The following is a 19378-nucleotide window of genomic DNA, read 5'->3' on the forward strand; positions in this document are numbered from 1 at the left end:
AATAACCACAACAACTGCCATATCATTGTCATAATACTAACATACATTCTTCGAGTGTATAAAAGTGAGTATGTGAGTGTGAGTGTGTGTGTGTGTTGTCTGTGCTGTGGGCGTCATTCTGGCACGCCCCAATAGAATCTGGTGAAATGTTTTCGCTTAGCAAATTTCATGGTTAACTTTTAGTAGCTTGTTCATGTTCTTGTTCTTGTTGTTGTTGTTGGTAACACTCTCGTTCTCGTTGTCGTCATGGCTGCACAAGTTGTTGACATTGCCGGGCGTCAATAATGTATCTCTAGTTCCAGTTCACTAACTAACCAACTGGCCAACAAGCTGCTGGCTCTCATGTCTTTACGCTCTACCCATGTTTGTTGCCTCCAAATGGAACCATTTGTATACCGCGCACGACCAAAAGCCCCCAAATTTTTGATATAGCGCACTTTTGTGTGGCCATTGCTGTGATTGAATACGTGTCGTGCATAGCAACTCCAAGTCAAGGGTTTTTTTTATAACCATATACGACTGACAGTCGCACATCGAACCCAGAAACTGAAACATTGATACGAGATAGAGACTGCGACTGAGACTGATATAGAGACAGATACTGAGACAAGAGTCATAGTCAAAGTTGGAGTCGGAGAGCTGGAGATGTGTAAGCATCTGGGTTATGCGTACGAATGAATTCATTTCGAAGCGCAGTCGAATAAACGCTTTATGAAGCAGCTTCAAAACAAAGCCATAAACCTTCACAAGATATCATAAGATACAGAAATATTAAGTATGTCCTTGCGCTGCTTTATTCTTATTTCTCTGGAGTACATTCATTAGTTAGTCGATAGATATGGAAATAAAAAAATAGTTGTGTAACATATTATAATTATGTACGGATTAATTGTGTAATTAAAGAAAATTTAAATCAAACGCCTACTTCAAAAATTCATTAAATGCAGGTCTTAAACAAATTAAATTAACAATATTCTTGTCAAATTTTAAATCAAATACGAATGTTCAAAAGCAGTAACAATTATGCATTCAAATTAAAATTAAAATTCACTTCAATTAAATTTCAAAAATACTTGATCGCAAGTTTTGAGCGTTTTCAATTAACTTAACTTTTTTGTTTATCAATTAACTTAACATTTTTCTTCCTTTGATATTTTTGTATGTATTAACATATTTATCCATACTTTTATCTTGTCATAATTCTTGTAACATATTCTTCAATTCAAATCTTCTCAAAAAAAAATCTTCACTTGGTCTCTTAAACTGGGAAGTACCGAGTTATGTTTAAAAATATAATTTCTTCCACTAGTTGAAAGTAAGTTCACATTATTTATATATCTGTAACCATGTGTTTAACGAGGTCAAAGAATTTAATATTATTTCTTTCATTGTTATTTGTAAATTAATATTTTATATTAAGTGAAGTTCTCTGAGCTATCCAGATTTTCAGGATTTTCCATTCCCATGATCGCATCGAACAGTTTCTGTTCGTCTGTTTTAGGAGCACGTTTTTTAATAGAGCGCAAGTTCCTATTGCCAGGCACGTCCACATGGATTGTGCTGGGCACATAACCGTTTGTGCGAGTTGATCTCAGAGCTGACTGCGAATAAAACTGACCAAAGGCATCATCACGATCCAAACTCTCTCCCTTGTTGTCGATCCGAAACAGGAAGCGCAGCATTGGCAGATCACGTATGCGATCGGCGAGTTTGATGATGCGCAAATCTTGGGCAGCCCATGGCGAGAGCATCGTTACGGATTGCTGCTCATTCACATAGGCAATGGAGATGCCACCTAATTTGCTCTCGGAGAAGCGCAACAGGAATGTTCCAGGTTCAGCGCAAAGTAACTCAAACTGAGTCCTGTGCTTGGTGATGAAGCCCGTGATAAGATTTGCCTTCCACAAGGGCATCAGATGGTCCTTGATCAGTTTCATGACGGAGTAGAACCACTCCCAGAAGGTGAATGTGCGTTCCGGCAACGGGTTTTTGCAGAACTCATTCCATGTTATGTATGCGAAGCGTCTACCCATGAGTTTTTCATGTAGAAACGCCAAGTTGTCTGCGGTTAATTGACGCTGTGTGCAGGCTGTAAATTTCATGTTGAGCACAGCAGATAACTCCAACCAGGTGGCATAGTGGCTGACCACAAAGGGATCGCGCAGAACATTCGCGAATGCATTGTCCCATATGATGGTTGCCCAAGATTTTGGCTCCTGTCTGCTATGCACAATCACCACCACGGGCAGTGAAAATGACCAGGTGCAAACATAGTTGCCATTCAATTTATACGTTGCATAGAAGAACAGCGTGAACTTTTCGTCCATAACACTGTTGGTGTTCTTCTTATCGGTCTTCGATCGCGTGATCTTCTTGAGCAGCATATTATTAAAGTTGGCGCAGAATATTTGCTTTGTCGTTTGATATTCCATGATGCTTGAATTGTTCTGCAGCTCTCCTGACCCCATTTGGCTTAAACGGCACTTGATCACATCCAAGTGGGGGTCTTGACAGTCCACAAAATGTTTTGCCTGCCACTCAGAAAAAATGTTACACACGATTGTGAGCGGATTCAAGCTATCGGCCGGTTGGGAGCCCAGAAGCCAGCGCACTGTGACTGCAAAGCGTGTATTTGTCATCATCACTTGTGGCGGCTGTTTAACCACAATCAATGCTGATCCTAGAAGATACTTTTGTGCCAGCTGCATTCGCTCGCGAAGTTCAGCGATTTCTTCATCTTCTTTTGGAATGCCCTCGATAGCAGCCAGTAATTGATTGATAAAGTTTTCCAGCAACTCGAAGCAACGTTGTATCTCATCCAGATTATCTTCATTGAACTGTGCTCCATTTGCCGCCAGCGCCTGTTGACGACGCCAGTTTCTTAGCTCCGTGATGATCATCTCCTGCAGACGCTCATAGTACAAAAAGCTGCGCTCCACGAGGCACAACTTATTCGCCTTATCTTCTGTAAAAAGTGTGATGGCTGTGGCATCGTCGAGGTTTTCCTTTAGCTTTTGTTGTTGCTCGGTGATTGTGGTGGTAAAGTTCGAGAGGCTTTGCACAATCTGACGATGGATATCAGTAAGCTCTAACTTGTCCGACGGACCAGAAGCCGAATCAAAAAAATCACTTTCAGCCATGTGACTGGTATTCACACCTTCAGGATTATTCATTTTTTAATGGCAAACAAGTTTATACGGGGATCCCAACTATTCCTGCTGCACGCTAAATGCGCAGTTCCGAAGAAAGCTCAAGAATTACAAGGAACTTATCGATACTTTCAGTTTAGATTACTAGCAGTAGATCACAATATCGATTGCTACTAAATCAGTGTACCTATTGCCCAAATTAATCTATCGAAACCTTTTGCAATACTGTGAATAAATAATATGAATACATTCTAAACTTTTTTTTATTTTTCCCTCAGTGCAAAACCAACGAATTAGGATGCCACGCAGTCGGAGCGAGACAACTTCATCTGATTGCGCGCGAAAGCTTTCAGTTGAAGACGGAAGCTGTCTGTTTGCCCAACAAAAGCTCGTTGCTACAAAGGTTGGCTGAAGCTTGCTGAATCCAAGGTAAACGGTGAGTTTTGCATTGAAGCACTGCAGTGCTTGTTCGAGGTTCGTTTCCCGGATAAATTATAAATTGTACATCTCAATGGGATGTAAATTAAATCAGGTAAACAATTAATTGTATTAATTGATCTTACACTTGACTTTCATAAATAAATAAGTTGCTATCATTATTATTCGTCAAGCACAAAATTAGGTGCCATAAACAAAGTTATAGAATGTAGCTCTCATGGTGCTTGCCAAAATTTTGATGACTTATGCAAGTCCATAATAAAGTTATGGGCGTGGCAATTAAGTCGTTAACTTAGCTTTAGCAATTAACCTTGACAAGTTATTATCGAAATGACTTTGTTTTGCACATTTTTATTATAATCTTTATTCAGTTGAATCGCTTTACAATTACAATTAAAATTACAAATACGAATACAATTACAATACAACAACAAATGAAGGTTGAAAATATAGCATACGATGTGGGTAGATGGGATATGGCTCGCATAAAAGTTACAACTTAAATTTGGGGCTTAACTAGAGCTGAGCTACGAGCTATGAGTAATGGTTAATGGTTATGTCTACCTTAAGAACAACTAAAATACATTCAGTGGCATTCAACGTACTTTTCGCTAGAAATCTTTATCGTTATCGTTATCGCTATCAATATCGTTTTTAATTCGAATTCTTTTTCTCCTCCCTTATGTTCGCATTCGCATTCGGGTCAATCATTGGCCAAATGCCTAGGGATTACATCTACAAACACAGCACGAAGGAAACAGGAACCAATCCATGAAAATGCCTTTGCAATCGTTATCGGGATCATAGGCGAGCAATCGATGCCATTTATACTTCTGTTCGCAGCCACATTCGCCCTCGCAGCGTGAAGTTTGTGTATTGCTAAAAGGCGGAATTTCATCAATTATTATCTGACAATCAATTGGAGAAGATTTACTCACCTGCAAACCTCCTGATGAATTGCCTGCTCAAAGTGCTGCGTGTTGACAATCGCCCGGATCTTGCCAGCTGAATTCGATGCCCAGTAGGGAGTTACAATTTCGATTTTCGACTCACAAGCATCGAGTCGTCCTGTGCCAGAATTGGCATTCGCATTACCCGGCGGGGCATTATTGCTTGCTCTGCTTGTCCCACCCCCCCTCCGACGCTGCCCCTATTCCGATTGCTTGCCCCACCGGCGGCTGCTTGACGCTTCTTTCGCAGCTCCCCGAAGTAACTGTCCCCTGCTTCGCCCGCTGTGGCTGCATACGCTCCGGGTGGTATGAAGATGTCCGGCTCGTCAATAAAGCGACGCTTTCGCACCTTCGCCTGTCCGCCACCTCCTCCTCCTCCGCCACCGCCGCCTTCCATGTTCATCTCAAAGTCTCCATACATGCGTCGCATCAGCGCTTTGTTGTCGTCTATGAATCTTTCGATCTTGTCACTGTGAGTAGAAAATGAGATGTTCGTTATAAACATTTGTACACATGTAAGTAATACTCATAATTTTTTTATAAATTTAATTGGGTTTACCAAATCAGCATTTTAATTAAGTTTTTAAATCTTATATTATTTTTCAATATTTGATTTTAAAATTATTATATGAACACTTCTTTCTTAAATACTTTTCCAAATACATAAATTAATTTAAAAAAATCTTCAATTCTTATTTATTCATAAATTTATTTTAAATTTTGTTCTTCAGTTTAATTTATTATTATTATCCATTTTAAAATTTCTACAAATGTCAACTGCTATTCTTCAATTTTGTTTAAATTATCCATCAATGAAGATACACCTTTAAATTGATTTATAATGACTAATAAACACATAATAGAATAGCACGTTTAAACTAGATAGAAAAATCTCAGATTTATCAATAACCAATATCAACTAATATAATTTGCATTCCAATATAATTAAATGTATCATAAACAAGACAGAGTTTTTTGTTCTCTCTTTCAAAATATATATCTGACTAATGCTGCGGTTATCACTGAGGCAATCAGCTGTAAATTTATTATCGCGAATTTAGTTATTAAAACATTCCGCTCTAATTAAGAATAAGCAAGTCATTTTTTTCCAGTTGTGAAATTGTGAAACTCCACTTTGCCCACATATGAATCAGATTTTACCATAAAATGTTATGGCTTTTCAGAAATCCAACAAACTACCGCTTCTAAACATGAAGGACAGCTGGGGATTTATAAAATGAATACGATACTCACATGGGATAACTATTGCCAGCCGTGGGGCAGAACAGCTGATGATATCGCTTGATGCAGGGCACGCCCTTGATCACATCGCCTCTCACGTCCAGGCCGAGAGCCACCGACAGCGCCGTCCACCAGATCTGGAGAAGTGAGATAGAGAGAGAGAGAGAGAAACAGGGAAAGAGATAGAGTGGGAGAGATAATTGGTATTAGCATTGGAATGGCGCCCATAACAATTTATAGCAGGGTGTGAAAATGACTCAAAGTAAGACATAAAATGGAGAAGAAGAAAAAACAAAAACAACTCACAACGGAGCGACGACCAGCACACTGTTCTACACCTCCCTCCCCCTTAAGCTGGTTGGTATGCTTTGCGTTGTAGTCTCTTAGCAGCTGAGTATGATGATGATCATCATCACACCTCTTAACGAAACGAACTCGCACGACCTTCGTGAGCCAGCCAAAAAGTCAACAACAACAACAACAACCACAGCCGCAAGAAGAGAAACACACGCACAACACAAACACACACACACACACACAGACAGAAGAGATCGTCAAAGTTATTTCCGCAAATGAGCAAACTCGATCGATCGATCGATCGATATACTCGATATACCCGTAATCGCTTATGACGTGAAGTGGAGGGGGGAGGCGGAGTTGAAGTAAACACACGCGTGCCCGAGTGAGTCGGGGGAGTACTTACCGGAATCTGCAAGAACGAGCCATTATTCGATTTTGGATAGGAAAACAAAGGCACCACCGGCACACTACCGTTCTTCAGATAGATGGGACCCTGTATTGGAGTTACAGTGGGCATCGGACTCTTTGACTTGTCTGCAAAATGAGAAAAAAAAACAGAAACAAGAAAGATAAGCAAAATATGCAAATTGAAAACTGGAGCTATGTGAATGATTCATGGCGAGACAAGGACAGGATAACGTGCAGAGTCTGATTAGTGTGGGCATTAATCAACTGGGTTAAACCCAAGCAAACTCAAAAGAAATAAATAAAATGCAAAAATTGCAATTCTGCATACAAAATCGAAGTGCAGTTGACATATCAATTTCATGAAATGAAATGCATGCTTGGCATTTGTAATGCCCGGATCTGAACTTAACGGAACTGAACTGAACTGGATTTGCATGTAAAGAGGTCTGAGATGATCTTGTCAACTTTCCCTTTCCCTTTTTTGTGGAATGCAATTGAAATGCGACAGGATTTGTCAATGGGAACAGTTGCATAGAATTTGTGAGAGTCCGTTAAGTTTTGTTTATTGAGTTACATCGTTCAGTTAAGTTTCGTTAAGTTTGAGTCTGAGTCTGAGTTCGTGTCTGTCTTCTGTCTGTCCGCGTTGAACGAGACTGCGCACTTCGTAACTGTTTCAGTTACATTACATGATGGACTCGTTTTAAGCTCACGTCTTCACTTGCTGTTGTGCTCACACATGCACACAGAGGTGAAACCAAAAGTCTTGAACAATGCGATCATATGTACTTGATCTTATATATATTACTGTTCGTATGTGTGTGTGTGCGTGTGCTCTCAGTGTGGTGCACGTCTTCTTCTTCGACTTCGTCTGTGGCTGCGACTTCGGCGGCATTTAAACGCAAGTGGTTGAATGGGGCCCGACTTCTTGCATAATACTATATGTAGCTTACTATATGTATATATAAACCCACACACACACACCAACACAACACCTCCCCCTTGCTGTCCAAGTACTCCTCTAGTCCTACGCCCCTGCAATCGCCCCCAACCCCTTGTGCTAGCACTTGAGACTTGAAGTCGGACTTGGCAGGTTGCTACAATTGAGATGAGATGCGATGAGATGAGCGCCGCTGAGATGAGTTAAGATGAGTTGGAGATGAAGTGAAACAAAGAGGCGCCACGCGAAACGAACAAAGCCAAAGCCAAAGTCGAGCCACAGAGCCAAAAAGTGAATTATCAAATGCGCTGACAGTTTTGTGTCTTGGACGAGGGCAGGAACTGTCGCTATCGCTAACGTTTCGTGGCTTGTGTTACTTTTCGAGTTGGTATTGCTGTTGATGTTGTTGTTGCTGTTTATTAGAAGACGAGGAACGACAGCGACAACAACAACAACAACAGCAACAACTGATACATAAATCGTGTTGCGTGTTAGTCAGAGACAGCTATAAAAGTCAAACACTGGCCATTACTGTCTCTACTGGCCATAGGCGACCTTGTCGCCAGGTTTGTAGACCTTTGACCTTGCTCCGTCTCTACTTGTAGTATTTGTATTTATTTCTAAACTATCGCTCTCACTGTTGTTACCATTGTTGTTGCAGTTGTTGTTGTTGGCGCTAAACAGCAATGTGCAGAAGTTGCTCTCAATTGGAAAGATACACAGAAAACACGCAGTAAACAACATGCAAACAACACACAAGCAATAGCAAGAGGAAGGTGCCATAACAACAGCAACAACAACAACTACAACATCGACAACAATCAGTTATACCATGACTTTGGGATTTCAAATAGGAATTGATGATAGAGTATCGCAATATTGCGTATACGCAGAATACGTATACGTATTACAGTTGAGCTAATAAGCTAGATATCTTCTTGTTTTTTTCTCTACTATATATTCGTAGTTAATCTATCATTATTTATCATTAAGTCAGTGTTAAAGTATTTATTTCAAAATGTAGAAATTTGGTTTAACTGAAACACAATTTCCTCCAAGAGTATTTGAACTTGAGCATGCTGAATACCATTAGCTTTTAATATAAATCTAATCTATTTATTTCCAGATAACTTTGTCAAGAATAATGATAACTTTTATATCTTTATTAGTATATTTAAATCTGCATTCGATTTCATCGAAGTTCTCTAGAAATTTAACAAGTTTAAGCAATATTGCTAATTGTTTTATTTAAACCGAAAGTTACTCTGTGTATGTATTATAAATCAAAAGCTTCAAAGTTGTACTTTAAATTAGTTTGCACATTAAATAAATACTATAAACATGAAATCAAAAGACAATCAAATATTTTATTGCCCTTTAAAAACAAGTTACTAATTTTTCTAACTCCTTTAAATACAGCTAATTAAAATCAACTTTTCAGTTTCGAATTTTGTTCAGCACTTTGCCAAAATAAGTTATTCATGCTTACCTTTATTGTGACCCTCGGCATCGTAGTACTCGCCGTCATCCTCTTCGTCCTCCTCTTCGCCCTCTTCCACATCGTAGTCGAGCACGGCGTGCACTTGAGTCCTGGAGCCTTGACCCGCCTGAACGCGGGTGAAGCCAGGAGCACGCTCTGGATAATTGTCGGGTGGAGCAACGCCATAAGTGGAGGCTGGCGTCTCCGTCTTACTTCCTGCTCCAGCTCCAGCTCCGCCTGCTTGTCTGCCACGTTGCGGTGGTAAAGGCGGCGGCTGCTGTTGCTGATGCGGTGGCTGCAGCTGTGCTGGTTGCTGTTGTGGATGCGATGGCTGCTGCTGTCTGCTGCCATAGCCCGTAATACTAAAGCTGCCGCTGTTCTTGGTGAACGTTGTGGTTGCTGTGGCACTCGCCGTGCCATGGGCATTGTAGTATTGCTTCTGCTGTTTCACCGGAAGCGCTGGCGCCTGGCCAGGATAGCGAGTGTAGGAGCCCTCGGCAGGACCCCGTCCAGCTGATTGTGTCAGCTGTAGCGTGCTCTGAGTCTGGCCAGAACTGCTGCTGGCACTGGAGCTGTGAAACGAAACCGTATTCTCGTTGGTCTCCACCTGCGTCTGTTGTGTGTGCTGCTGTTGGCTCTGCTGTGTCTGCTGCTGCTGAATGTGATACACGGAGTTGCGAGTGGCGCCACTTGGTGGCAAGTAAGCGTTGTTCTGCTTGCGTCTGCCATAAGGATAACCCTGCTGTGACTGTTGCTGTTGTTCCTGCTGCTGTTGCTGTTGCTGCTGTTGCTGTTGATGCAGTGCTGGGGCAGCGTAGGGATTGTTCTTGTAGTAGTCGGGCGCCGCATCAGCGGGCGACTGCGGCTGCTGATGATCCGCGGGTGAGTAGAGCAAGTTATTCGTATTACTGGCCAGCTGATGGATCGGATGCAGCGGGGCCAGAGTGGCGCCCCATGGCTGGGCGAGGGCTCCAAACGGAAGCGAGAAGTTGGCCAAAGCCATGCCCGAATGTGTGAGTAGAAATGTGAGTCAAGTGACGAGATGAGTCGAGGTGAGACCAGAGTCGAGTTTGATTACGTAAAGTTAATTGAAGTATTTCGTCAGTGCATGATACAAATGACTTAGGCAACAAACTTGCTGCATATCAATATCGAACAGCAATTTTTCGAAGCTGCCATAAATCGACAACAAATTAGAACAAGAACTTGAACTAGAACCAGAATTAGAACTAGAATTGGAATTGGTATTGGTATTAGAACTAGAACCGGAGTCGGAGTCTGAGTCTGAGCTGATGAGTTTACGTGATTTTGAGGCGTTTTGTGGAGCGCGCGCGCTTAAAATGATTTATGCAAAAGCAAATTAGTAGCAACGACGACGACGACGACGACGACGGCGACAATAGCACAATTTCAATCGCACACACTCGCACTCGCACACACACTTTAGCACACACACACACGACACGAAATCAAATCGAACGTCTCTTGCGAGTTATGTAGTATACAATAAATATGTGCAAATGTTGTTGTTATTATAAAGTTATCTTCACTGCTGTTGTTGTTGTTGTTGTTGTGGCAGTGGTTGTTGCTGCCTTTAGTCGTATGTAGTTGAGAGTGCCGTGAGCTGTATCGTGTTAATAACTTTGCACGGCAGTTGGCACAACTCGGACTCCGCGACTCTTGTGCTAAAAAACCATTCACGACAAGCTGACAATCGAGACTGAGCCGTTCTCGGCGTGCGCCTTTAAAAAACTTAATGGGAAAAATGTTTCAACAAGCCTCAATACTCAAAACTGACTTGAGTAAAAAAAAAACACATGCGAGTATATAAAACACAAAAAAAATAAAACAACAGTTGCTGTTGCTCCCAGCTGCTGCTGCTGCTGACGCTCAAAGAGTGAGCGGCACTCAGTTAAGTTCAGTTCAGCGTAAGTTTTTTTGAATGGTAAATCGAAAAATAAAACAAAACCGGAAAAATATGCACATTAATCAATACGAACTTTGCATGCTCTTCCATTTAAAATGTTCTTAAAATCAATTAATTAAATTGAGTTCTTAAAGTTGTTATTCAACAACTGAAAATGATTCTATAACTAGTAATACATTTCAATTAGAATTTATTCTCTTCAACTGAAGTCTGGACAAGTTTAAGGGCTACTCTTGCTGGGAGAGAGAGCATTTATGACCTAGGTCAATGGATGGGTCGACTCGACGCTGCAGTTTCTGTTCCATTTGGCGACTTGTTTGTTTCATTTTCGAAAAGCGCATATTAATCACCAAACAAAATCGTCGTCGTCGTCTTGAAGGCAATGAAAAGCAAAAGTATTTTTAAAGTGGGCTTTAAAAACAGGTTGTGAAGAGCAGTCTGAGTTACACTTGCGATCCGCTTAAGAGACAAAACAGAGAGTAAGCGAGAGCGTTGTGTCAGGTATGCTCTTTTTTCCGCTGCTCTCTTTTGAGAACTTTAAAGTTGGGTGCTAGTCATTACACATTCTTCAGAGGGGTGATGTGGAGGGGATGGAGGGGATGGTGCTGTGATTTCACAGTAATGTCGCTGTAATGCCGAGTGCATTTGGCGATGAGCTGTTGTGTCGCTAATGATGATCGCTTCGCTGATAATAATGATGATGATCATCTCTAGATGAGGGCGTAGACTGATGCTGCGACTGCGCTACGATTGCGATTGCGTCGCTATCTACGTCACAAGCAGCTAAAAGCAGCTCGTTTTGGGTTCACTTTGCATATTAGCACCTCTTAACTGGATCATTGCTCCCCTTCCCCTGTTCCGTTTCCCCTTCCCCTTTGCAGCTCTAGCTGTCGGGGCGAGCTCAACTTGTTGCGAATCGAGACAGTTTCGTGCGTATTCGCATTCACAGTCGCATTCGTATTCGATTTCAGTCGTTTACGGAAACGGATATTGCAACAGCTGACGACGTGCTTCTGATGGTGATTGAGATCTTTGCACATGAATGTGTCAGGGAAATACGCCCTATAGCTCCTGTTTTGTGATTCACTCGTCATGATTTATGCAATTCGGAAAATCTGCTCATTTAATATGTGTTGATTGATTTCAATAATATGTACAACACAGTATTGGAATGTCAGCGCTTTCCGTTTAGAAAGGTCTCTGCATGCCACCTACAAGGGTAAGCCAACTACTATATATACATATAGATATATATGTAAATAACCTAAACTGTAGCAAATGGGTTGGCCAGCTGTCCAGTTGACCAGACCACGCCATGGCCATATCGCCACATCGATATATAGCGAGCAGGCTTTTGTTTTATGACAGACAGACAGACGGGCGGACGGACGGACGGACGGACAACGCTGCTGACCAAGCCCAACAAATATCGCACATTTGTTGCAACCAGGGTTGGTTCATGATCCATTTCAATGGTCAGCAGTCGCCAGTCGCCCGTCGCCAGCCATTTGCTGTGTGACTTATAACAATTAATTCAATTCATTTAATTCGCTTTGAAGCATCTTTTTATGATCGCATTCCGAACTTCAGCTTACTCATCATTCGTGCAGTACAAGTTGTCGTTTTTTTATTTTGCAATTTAGTTTTTTATAGTTTCATGGCTATTAAGGAGTCGGATGACTAAACTGCTGATTGTTTGTTATTTTGCAACCCTACAATACTTCTATGCAGTGTGTTGTACTTATGTTTTTATTTTTTGCATACAGTCGAATCACAAGAACTAGTTTAGCTGCGGCTACTCGAGCACATAGTTTACCCCAACAACAACAACATCGAAATCTATATCCACGTCCACAGATCAAGATCAAGAGCGAGAACACAAAAGTGACAAAAGCAACAAGCGCCAATCAAGTGGTTGGTCTTTGGATTTTTTTTTTTTATTTGCCTTTTACTTTTTATGAAACACTTCTTGGCAATTGTCTGAACTTATCTAATCCACTCGACAATTAACGAAATCAACGGACGAATATCACACACAAATAATCTTTAAATGACATTCTTCTAGCGCCTGCCGCGACTTGGGCGCCCTCAGGCCTTTGCAGCTTGCTCAACAAACAAACAAGCGATCGATCGATCGATCGATTGGACTGATCGACAGACTGGCAGATGGAGGGACAGACGGACCGACAGTTCAACTGATCAACATTGGCAAAAACACAGAGGGAGAAAAAAATGAAAAAACGTCGCCTGTCAAAAAATTTAAATACAAGTACAAAAACAATAAACACAACAAATAAATCTGCCTTATCGAAATGTGCTCTCAAGCATTGGCCTTAAGTCGTTAACAAAATTTAACTGCCAATCTTTTGTGCAGTCACAATAAAATATAAAATCAAATCAAATTAAATACGAGTAAAGTAAAACGCCAAACATCAAGTGTTTGTTGTTTGATGCCATTGTCTCTCTATACACAACATCACATAGCTCGCATTTCAATTCCTTAACCAATTCAGATTCCTGAACTGAAATGACAATACTAAGTAGTGAAATAATACTCTAATATACTTCAATACGATCAGCTCATGGATGCCATAGTCGTTGATCGATTCGATCAGCATAAGAAAAAAAATCGCTTTAATTAGAACCAATTTAGAGCGTGGACCAATTTATCAGAAGCATTTTGAAAAGTAGTTGAAAACCAGTTGAGATCAACTTCAGCGCCATGTGCACAAACAGACAGACGGATAGAGTATAGACGGGGGAGTCACAGGTGTTGAGAGAGGGGTGCGGTTGCTGCTCTGGCCTTTTTACTCCACTATAACTCAGCTATTGTCATTATTATTACGGACCTATTATTGCTGTTGTCGTTGTTGTTGTTATTATTGTTGTTGCTGAACCGCGAACCGAACTCAATTCAAATTGCCTTTTACGCATTTGTTTTTCTTTGTCAATTGTCTGTGGTCCATTATACGAGGTGTGGAACCCAACACCCAGGTTCAAGTGCACACACCACTCGCATTGTTCCTTATTTACAATCACAACTACTATATAAGGCAGTTCAAGTGAGAATAGTTCAAAGAGAAGTTTAACAAAAAACTATTGAACTCTCAAGTATTTCCAAATAAATCTAAGATTTCGAATATCTTATGCTATGATGCGATCAATGAGGAATAAACTACAAAAATATTCATGATCTATATTTATATTCTACAAATAGTTTCCGATGTATGTCGAGCAACTATTGAAGCAACCCTGGGAAGTCACCGCCCAATACACTCTCGCAGCTTTACTAAGAAACATGGCAACGAGTTAATTATTTTGGTTCTTGCCAACCAAAATTTTCATTTCTATAGCGATCATTAATTACCTTTCCATTTCAGGTTGTGTTGTGTTACCTTGGTGTGAGATGTCGACGCTCAATTCCATTCGTGGCGTTCTAAGAACAGGGATTACAATGTGCGTTGTGTTTAAGGAAGTGATTTTAATTGGAATACGAGTGTGAGTATCTCTAAATGCTATCTTAGAAGTTTAAGGGGTATCTTAGTATCTATCATACTTTGTCTTGCTGGGCACACCCGGCGGTTGTCCATTTCCATTTCCGGCCAGGCTTTGGCTTTGATTGTGACTGTGGGTGGCTGCCAGAGTGTACACCTCATAATCACTGATCGTAAAGTTGTAATCGCCAAAGAGCGTCAGATGTGCGGCACTGGGGCCATCGTAGGAGTGCGGCAAATTCGAGTACGAGTCCGTGTTCACGTTACAGTTGCTCGATATCAGCAGATCAGCGCCAGCACCAAATATGGGACCGCAACTGTCGTTAGATGTGCAAATTGTGATTAATATGGGCTTGGACAAACATTGTTTCTTTACTTACTCTGGATGATAACAAATCGCATACGGCTTCTTAACAATATCAAATTTGACCGGTTGCTCGCCATTTGGGGGATTCAGCATGAAGAGAAACGCACGTTCCGAGTGCAAATAGCCACCCTTGCGACTGGTCTTTGCCCAGGCCACATCTGTGTAGCCGCCGCTGATCTCTCCATGTGCTCCCACACCGATTACCATGCAAGGTGCCACACCATCGCAATAGCGATGAAATGAACTCGATCCATGGCCATGTGTTGAGGCTCGGTAGACGAGACGCCAGCTCTGCTTGGGCACACCATACCAGCCATTGAGCACGCTTTGCAAAGCTAGCTTATCGTTTCGCAGGATTTGTGAGCCCGGAAACATATTGACGGTGAGTCGTGGTTGCAGTCGCTTGTCATTGTCCACCAGCTTATTGGGATGCAGGGCAGCATAGCGATAGCGTTCCAAGGATAGCTCCATAGGCACAGCCCCAGTTGGTTCCACTTCTTCGGCAAACACTTGGCTATCGATAAGTAGCAAGCGCACATGACCCATGACGCCACTTAAGTGCTGACAGACCCTTGCACGCTCCTCCTCGGTCCAGTGAGCGGTTGGCTGGGTGACTCCGGCCTGGTACTTGGCCCAGGCTAAAACACAACGCCAGACTTCTTCCTCCTCCAAGCAAAACTGAGTTGACAGAAAAAAAAGATTATAAGAAATACTAGATGGAAGTGCTGTTATGAATGCTTTACATAATCCGATGATATGATCTTAATCAATGCATCCTTGGTGAGCGTAAGAAACGAATTGGTTTTAACACATTCCCCAGCATTCTCGCCAATATAGATGATGCAGCGTTCCATAAACGAAGCCGCGCACTTGGCACCTGCAATAACAAGAAATGGAATTTACCAAGAGTAAAAGCTGCATTGCACTGCTCCCATTGAAAGTCGACGGTTTCATATAAAATTTGTTGCATTTTATTGTGGATAAGCTTTCGGTACGATTTACAAGTAATCCCTTAATAATAACTAGAGGCAGTTTGATGTGGAGTGTAGTTTTTAATCCTTGGAGGGGCTGACATTCTGTATGAGTGTGATGTTGTCGCCCTTAAGCATGATGCGGCCTAGATTCTTGCGTTGACGCGTCTTCACATACACTTCCTCAGCATCATCCAGCACCAAGTTCATGTACTCGTCGAATCCCACAATGTGGCCCTCGATGCGCAGCGAGATGTTCTCGTATAGCCAGACTTGAACGCGGGAGCGACTTTGCAGGTAACGGAAGATCAGGTTGATGGGCTGTACCATCACCTTTTGCACCTTAGGGTTGCCCTTGAAAGACATTTTGCTGGTCTTTTTTCAATTGAATGTATCTTTCGTTGATTTTATTTTTAATTGGCGAAAACGTTTCTGTTTTTTTCTGACGCCGGCCGCCTCTAATGTGACCGCAAACTAGTTTTTAAAAATAAACTATTTTACCTTGTAAAATATACTAAAACTAGCATGGTCACGCTGATAGCTAGCAATGCTATCGATTATATTCGTCGTTATCGAAAGTTCACTACCGACCGGTTGCGTCAGAAGTACGAGAATTTATATTTCCTTCTCAACATAAACAAATCATCATGTCGCACGGCACCGTTGATAAAGGTGAATTGATGGACCAGGTGAAGCAGCAGATTGCTGTTGCAAACGCCCAGGAATTGCTCACACAAATGACCACAAAATGTTTTAAAAAAGTGTGTTGGCAAGCCCGGAACTTCACTGGATGCCTCCGAGCAGGTGAGCTTAATCAACAACTGTATAGTACATTTCGGAAGTTTAATATATGATAAACACTTGCTTTTCGTGGATAGAAATGCGTATCCTTGTGTATGGATCGTTTTATGGATTCATGGAATCTTATCTCCAGAACCTATGGCCAGAGGTTGCAACGCGAACAATCGAAAATGTGAGCTACATTCTACACTGCCACTTGTGAATTAGGCTGAAAGTGGCGTGTTTTGACTAATCGTTGTAGTTAGTACTACTTAGTTCTACTTGTTAAAAAATAAATCATTTAAAACAAATTTTTCATACATAATTGTCGTTTTGCTTGACTAAAACGTGCAAAAACGATTAATAAAGTGCCGATAACATTGTTTTGCAGATTAAAATATACCAACACGATTTTGTGCAATGTAAAGTTAAAAATACCAAAAAAATGGTACGTGATATTAAAAATCCCGAGTGGCAACTCTATCGATAGTTATAATATCGCACGCGCTGTCTCGCGAACAGCTGAATGGCAAAAGTATGCTATAAATTTATCGAAATGGCGCGGAATTTAAATCGATTGATTAAAATTCACATAAATATAGAATTTAATTTAACTTAATATTTCTTATTTTGTTTCGATAAAACGAATACGAGTAATGTTTCTTGAATTAACTTACCAGCTTTCTCATGAATATCCATAACAGCAGTCAAAAATGTGCAAGCATTATCCACAGATAACGTGGAAATAACATGATCTTCACAAGCGGCGCGCAATTCAAAAACACCCATATCTTGAGCTAGTGTTAACATCTCGAAAACACGAAAATCTTGCAACATCAGCTGTAAATGATATTCAAATTAATGAAGAACACTATACACGTAATTTCTCAATGTTATTAACTTACTTTTGCAGTATAGACATATAGTATGAATTGGCGAAATAGTTCAGCATTAACATGTGGCAAGCGAATCGCAGTAGGTGTCCCAGTTCCAGGTGCTGCAGGTGAAACTGTGCAGCCGGGAATGGGTATCCGGCAGACTTCACCACGTTTAGCAGTCTTAAAGCTCTTGCAACTAGAGTTAAATCAATCTCTAATTAAGTGCTCAATCGCAACAAATGAGCAGCACGTGCTGATGCCACAAATGCCAACGGCAGGTGCGAGTCGATACCATAAATGGACAAGAAGTCCAATCGGGTTTTGGGATAATTAACTTACCGTGCCATAAGGATGCTTCGGTGTGCGTAGATTTTCTCATCATCACGGCCACATATAAAAACGACATCAGCACTGTCCTGATCTTCGCACAATCGTTGCAGGTCCTCAATTAGTTGTGGAAGTCCAGCCAAAGCTGGATCACTGTGTGGTGCACGTGTACTCATTGTTGTTGTATCTTTTTCAGCTTCGTTTGGTTTTGTTTATTTTGTTTCAAGTGAATGTGTGCAAATATTTTTCTCTGTTTTGTTTATGTTTTCACTTCCACGTTCCGCTCAGATCGAATCGTTTCGTTTTGGGAGCGTGGCCAAAGAGCGCAGAACCGGTTTCTGCTGAAAATGCTGAGCCAACACACAAAAACCCACGCCACGAACTAAAAAAAAGAGTCTGGAAAATAATTACCTAGTACTTTGCAAAGATATCTTGGGTTTTTATTCAACAAAACCGATTTCTTCACTTAACGAAAAACATAGTTTAACTTCTAAATCATTCAAATTGAATCAAAATTCCACTTATTTGTTGCAATTAACTTGTAGCAGGTCTTTTTCATTGATGCGCACACGCCGCGACTCGATTATCTCGCACTCGTGTAGTCATCGAGACTGAAGAAGAAGCCCCTGCTGCAGAGTGAGTGTGCCAGGTAGCCTGGCCCTCGCCCTCTTTTACCGGATTCTGTTGTTGTGATTGCGTTCTCTTCGGCTTTTGCAAGAGCGGCAGAGAAATGGCCAACATCTGAGCAGCAAGCGAACCAACTCTTTTCGATGTCGGTTACCTGAGAAATGGTTTCATTCAATTTTGCATTCCAACAATTTTAAAATAAATACATTATTGTGATAGCAGAAGAACTTAGTTGTCATGGCTTTTCTCCTAGTACATATAAATTTTTGTCTATTTTTATAAATAAAATACATAAATAAACCTTATTGTGATTCTATTCGGATAAATTTATAATTTAAAAATACAATTATTGTAATTCATTTTGTTTGAGTATTTAGCGATAATTTATGAACAATAACAAACAATAACAGCCAATATTCAGAACTAATAATAACAACAATTTACTGTGCATTTGTTATAAACAAATTAATTGAGTGCAATAATTGCAATATGTATGTCAAGTCATGATAAAACAGAGAAAAAAAACTAAAGAATGTTAGAATAATAAAAGAAATTTAAAACCAACCCATCTAAAAGGCAAAAACCTTTTTGTTGTGGTAAGTATCAAAAAGGATACGCTATGTCCTTATAAAGGTAAGTAAGGTCGGTTTGTATATATTAGAGTTATCCTTGTGTCAAAGGACATCACTATCATCCTTACAATGGTTGATTTACGACAGATTATTTTAATTTTTTGCATTTTGGTTTTATTTTGAATTTTGAAATTGGCGCTCAACAAAAATGATTTTTTATAGCATACTTTAAGGTTGTGCCAAGGATATTTTGTACGAAAACAAGCTTTATCTCGGGCATATCCTGCCGGATTTTCAAAGGACACATATTGCTAGAATCGCAAGGACCAACTCTACCGATTGGCATCCTTAAAATATGGGGTCATCTAAGAATCCAACACTTGTATTTTTTTGGTCCGCAGCTCATCCTTAAAATATGGGGTCATCTAAGAATCCAACACTTGTATTTTTTTGGTCCGCAGCTCATGAAAAAAACGAAAAATTTGCCAAGTGCAGGATATCTCGAGAACTACAAGGACGATTCGAATGTCC

General features: G+C 40.8%; 5 protein-coding genes across 5 annotated transcripts; 1 reads left to right on the forward strand and 4 right to left on the reverse strand.

The window, feature by feature from the left end:
• Positions 1–949: 949 nt before the first annotated feature.
• Positions 950–3202, reverse strand: LOC132797417 (signal transducer and transcription activator-like). The gene has a single exon (XM_060809192.1). It carries the CDS (start codon positions 3171–3173, stop codon positions 1416–1418), a length of 1758 nt encoding a protein of 585 aa, XP_060665175.1. The 5' UTR covers positions 3174–3202; the 3' UTR covers positions 950–1415.
• A 732-nt stretch (positions 3203–3934) lies between these two features.
• Positions 3935–10633, reverse strand: LOC132798407 (protein spaetzle 3). Its single transcript, XM_060810258.1, is given in 6 exon segments — positions 3935–4466; positions 4526–4722; positions 4725–5007; positions 5792–5916; positions 6483–6613; positions 8914–10633. Coding segments are annotated over 6 exon segments (1887 nt in total). The 5' UTR covers positions 9908–10633; the 3' UTR covers positions 3935–4309.
• Positions 10634–14292: 3659 nt separating this feature from the next.
• Positions 14293–18386, reverse strand: LOC132797052 (uncharacterized). The gene is made up of 6 exons (XM_060808489.1): positions 17661–18386; positions 17349–17517; positions 17121–17283; positions 15436–15569; positions 14706–15370; positions 14293–14642 (listed from the first exon to the last, which is right to left on the reverse strand). Exons 1-6 carry the CDS (start codon positions 17822–17824, stop codon positions 14372–14374), a joined length of 1566 nt encoding a protein of 521 aa, XP_060664472.1. The 5' UTR covers positions 17825–18386; the 3' UTR covers positions 14293–14371.
• LOC132797059 (probable small nuclear ribonucleoprotein E) lies at positions 15641–16141 on the reverse strand. The gene has a single exon (XM_060808500.1). It carries the CDS (start codon positions 16027–16029, stop codon positions 15745–15747), a length of 285 nt encoding a protein of 94 aa, XP_060664483.1. The 5' UTR covers positions 16030–16141; the 3' UTR covers positions 15641–15744.
• Positions 16217–16776, forward strand: LOC132797064 (mitochondrial import inner membrane translocase subunit Tim13). The gene is given in 3 exon segments (XM_060808515.1): positions 16217–16418; positions 16420–16467; positions 16542–16776. Coding segments are annotated over 3 exon segments (255 nt in total). The 5' UTR covers positions 16217–16310; the 3' UTR covers positions 16641–16776.
• Positions 18387–19378: the final 992 nt, after the last annotated feature.

Source organism: Drosophila nasuta, chromosome 2L (assembly GCF_023558535.2).
Source record: "Drosophila nasuta strain 15112-1781.00 chromosome 2L, ASM2355853v1, whole genome shotgun sequence".
NCBI lineage: Eukaryota > Metazoa > Arthropoda > Insecta > Diptera > Drosophilidae > Drosophila > Drosophila nasuta.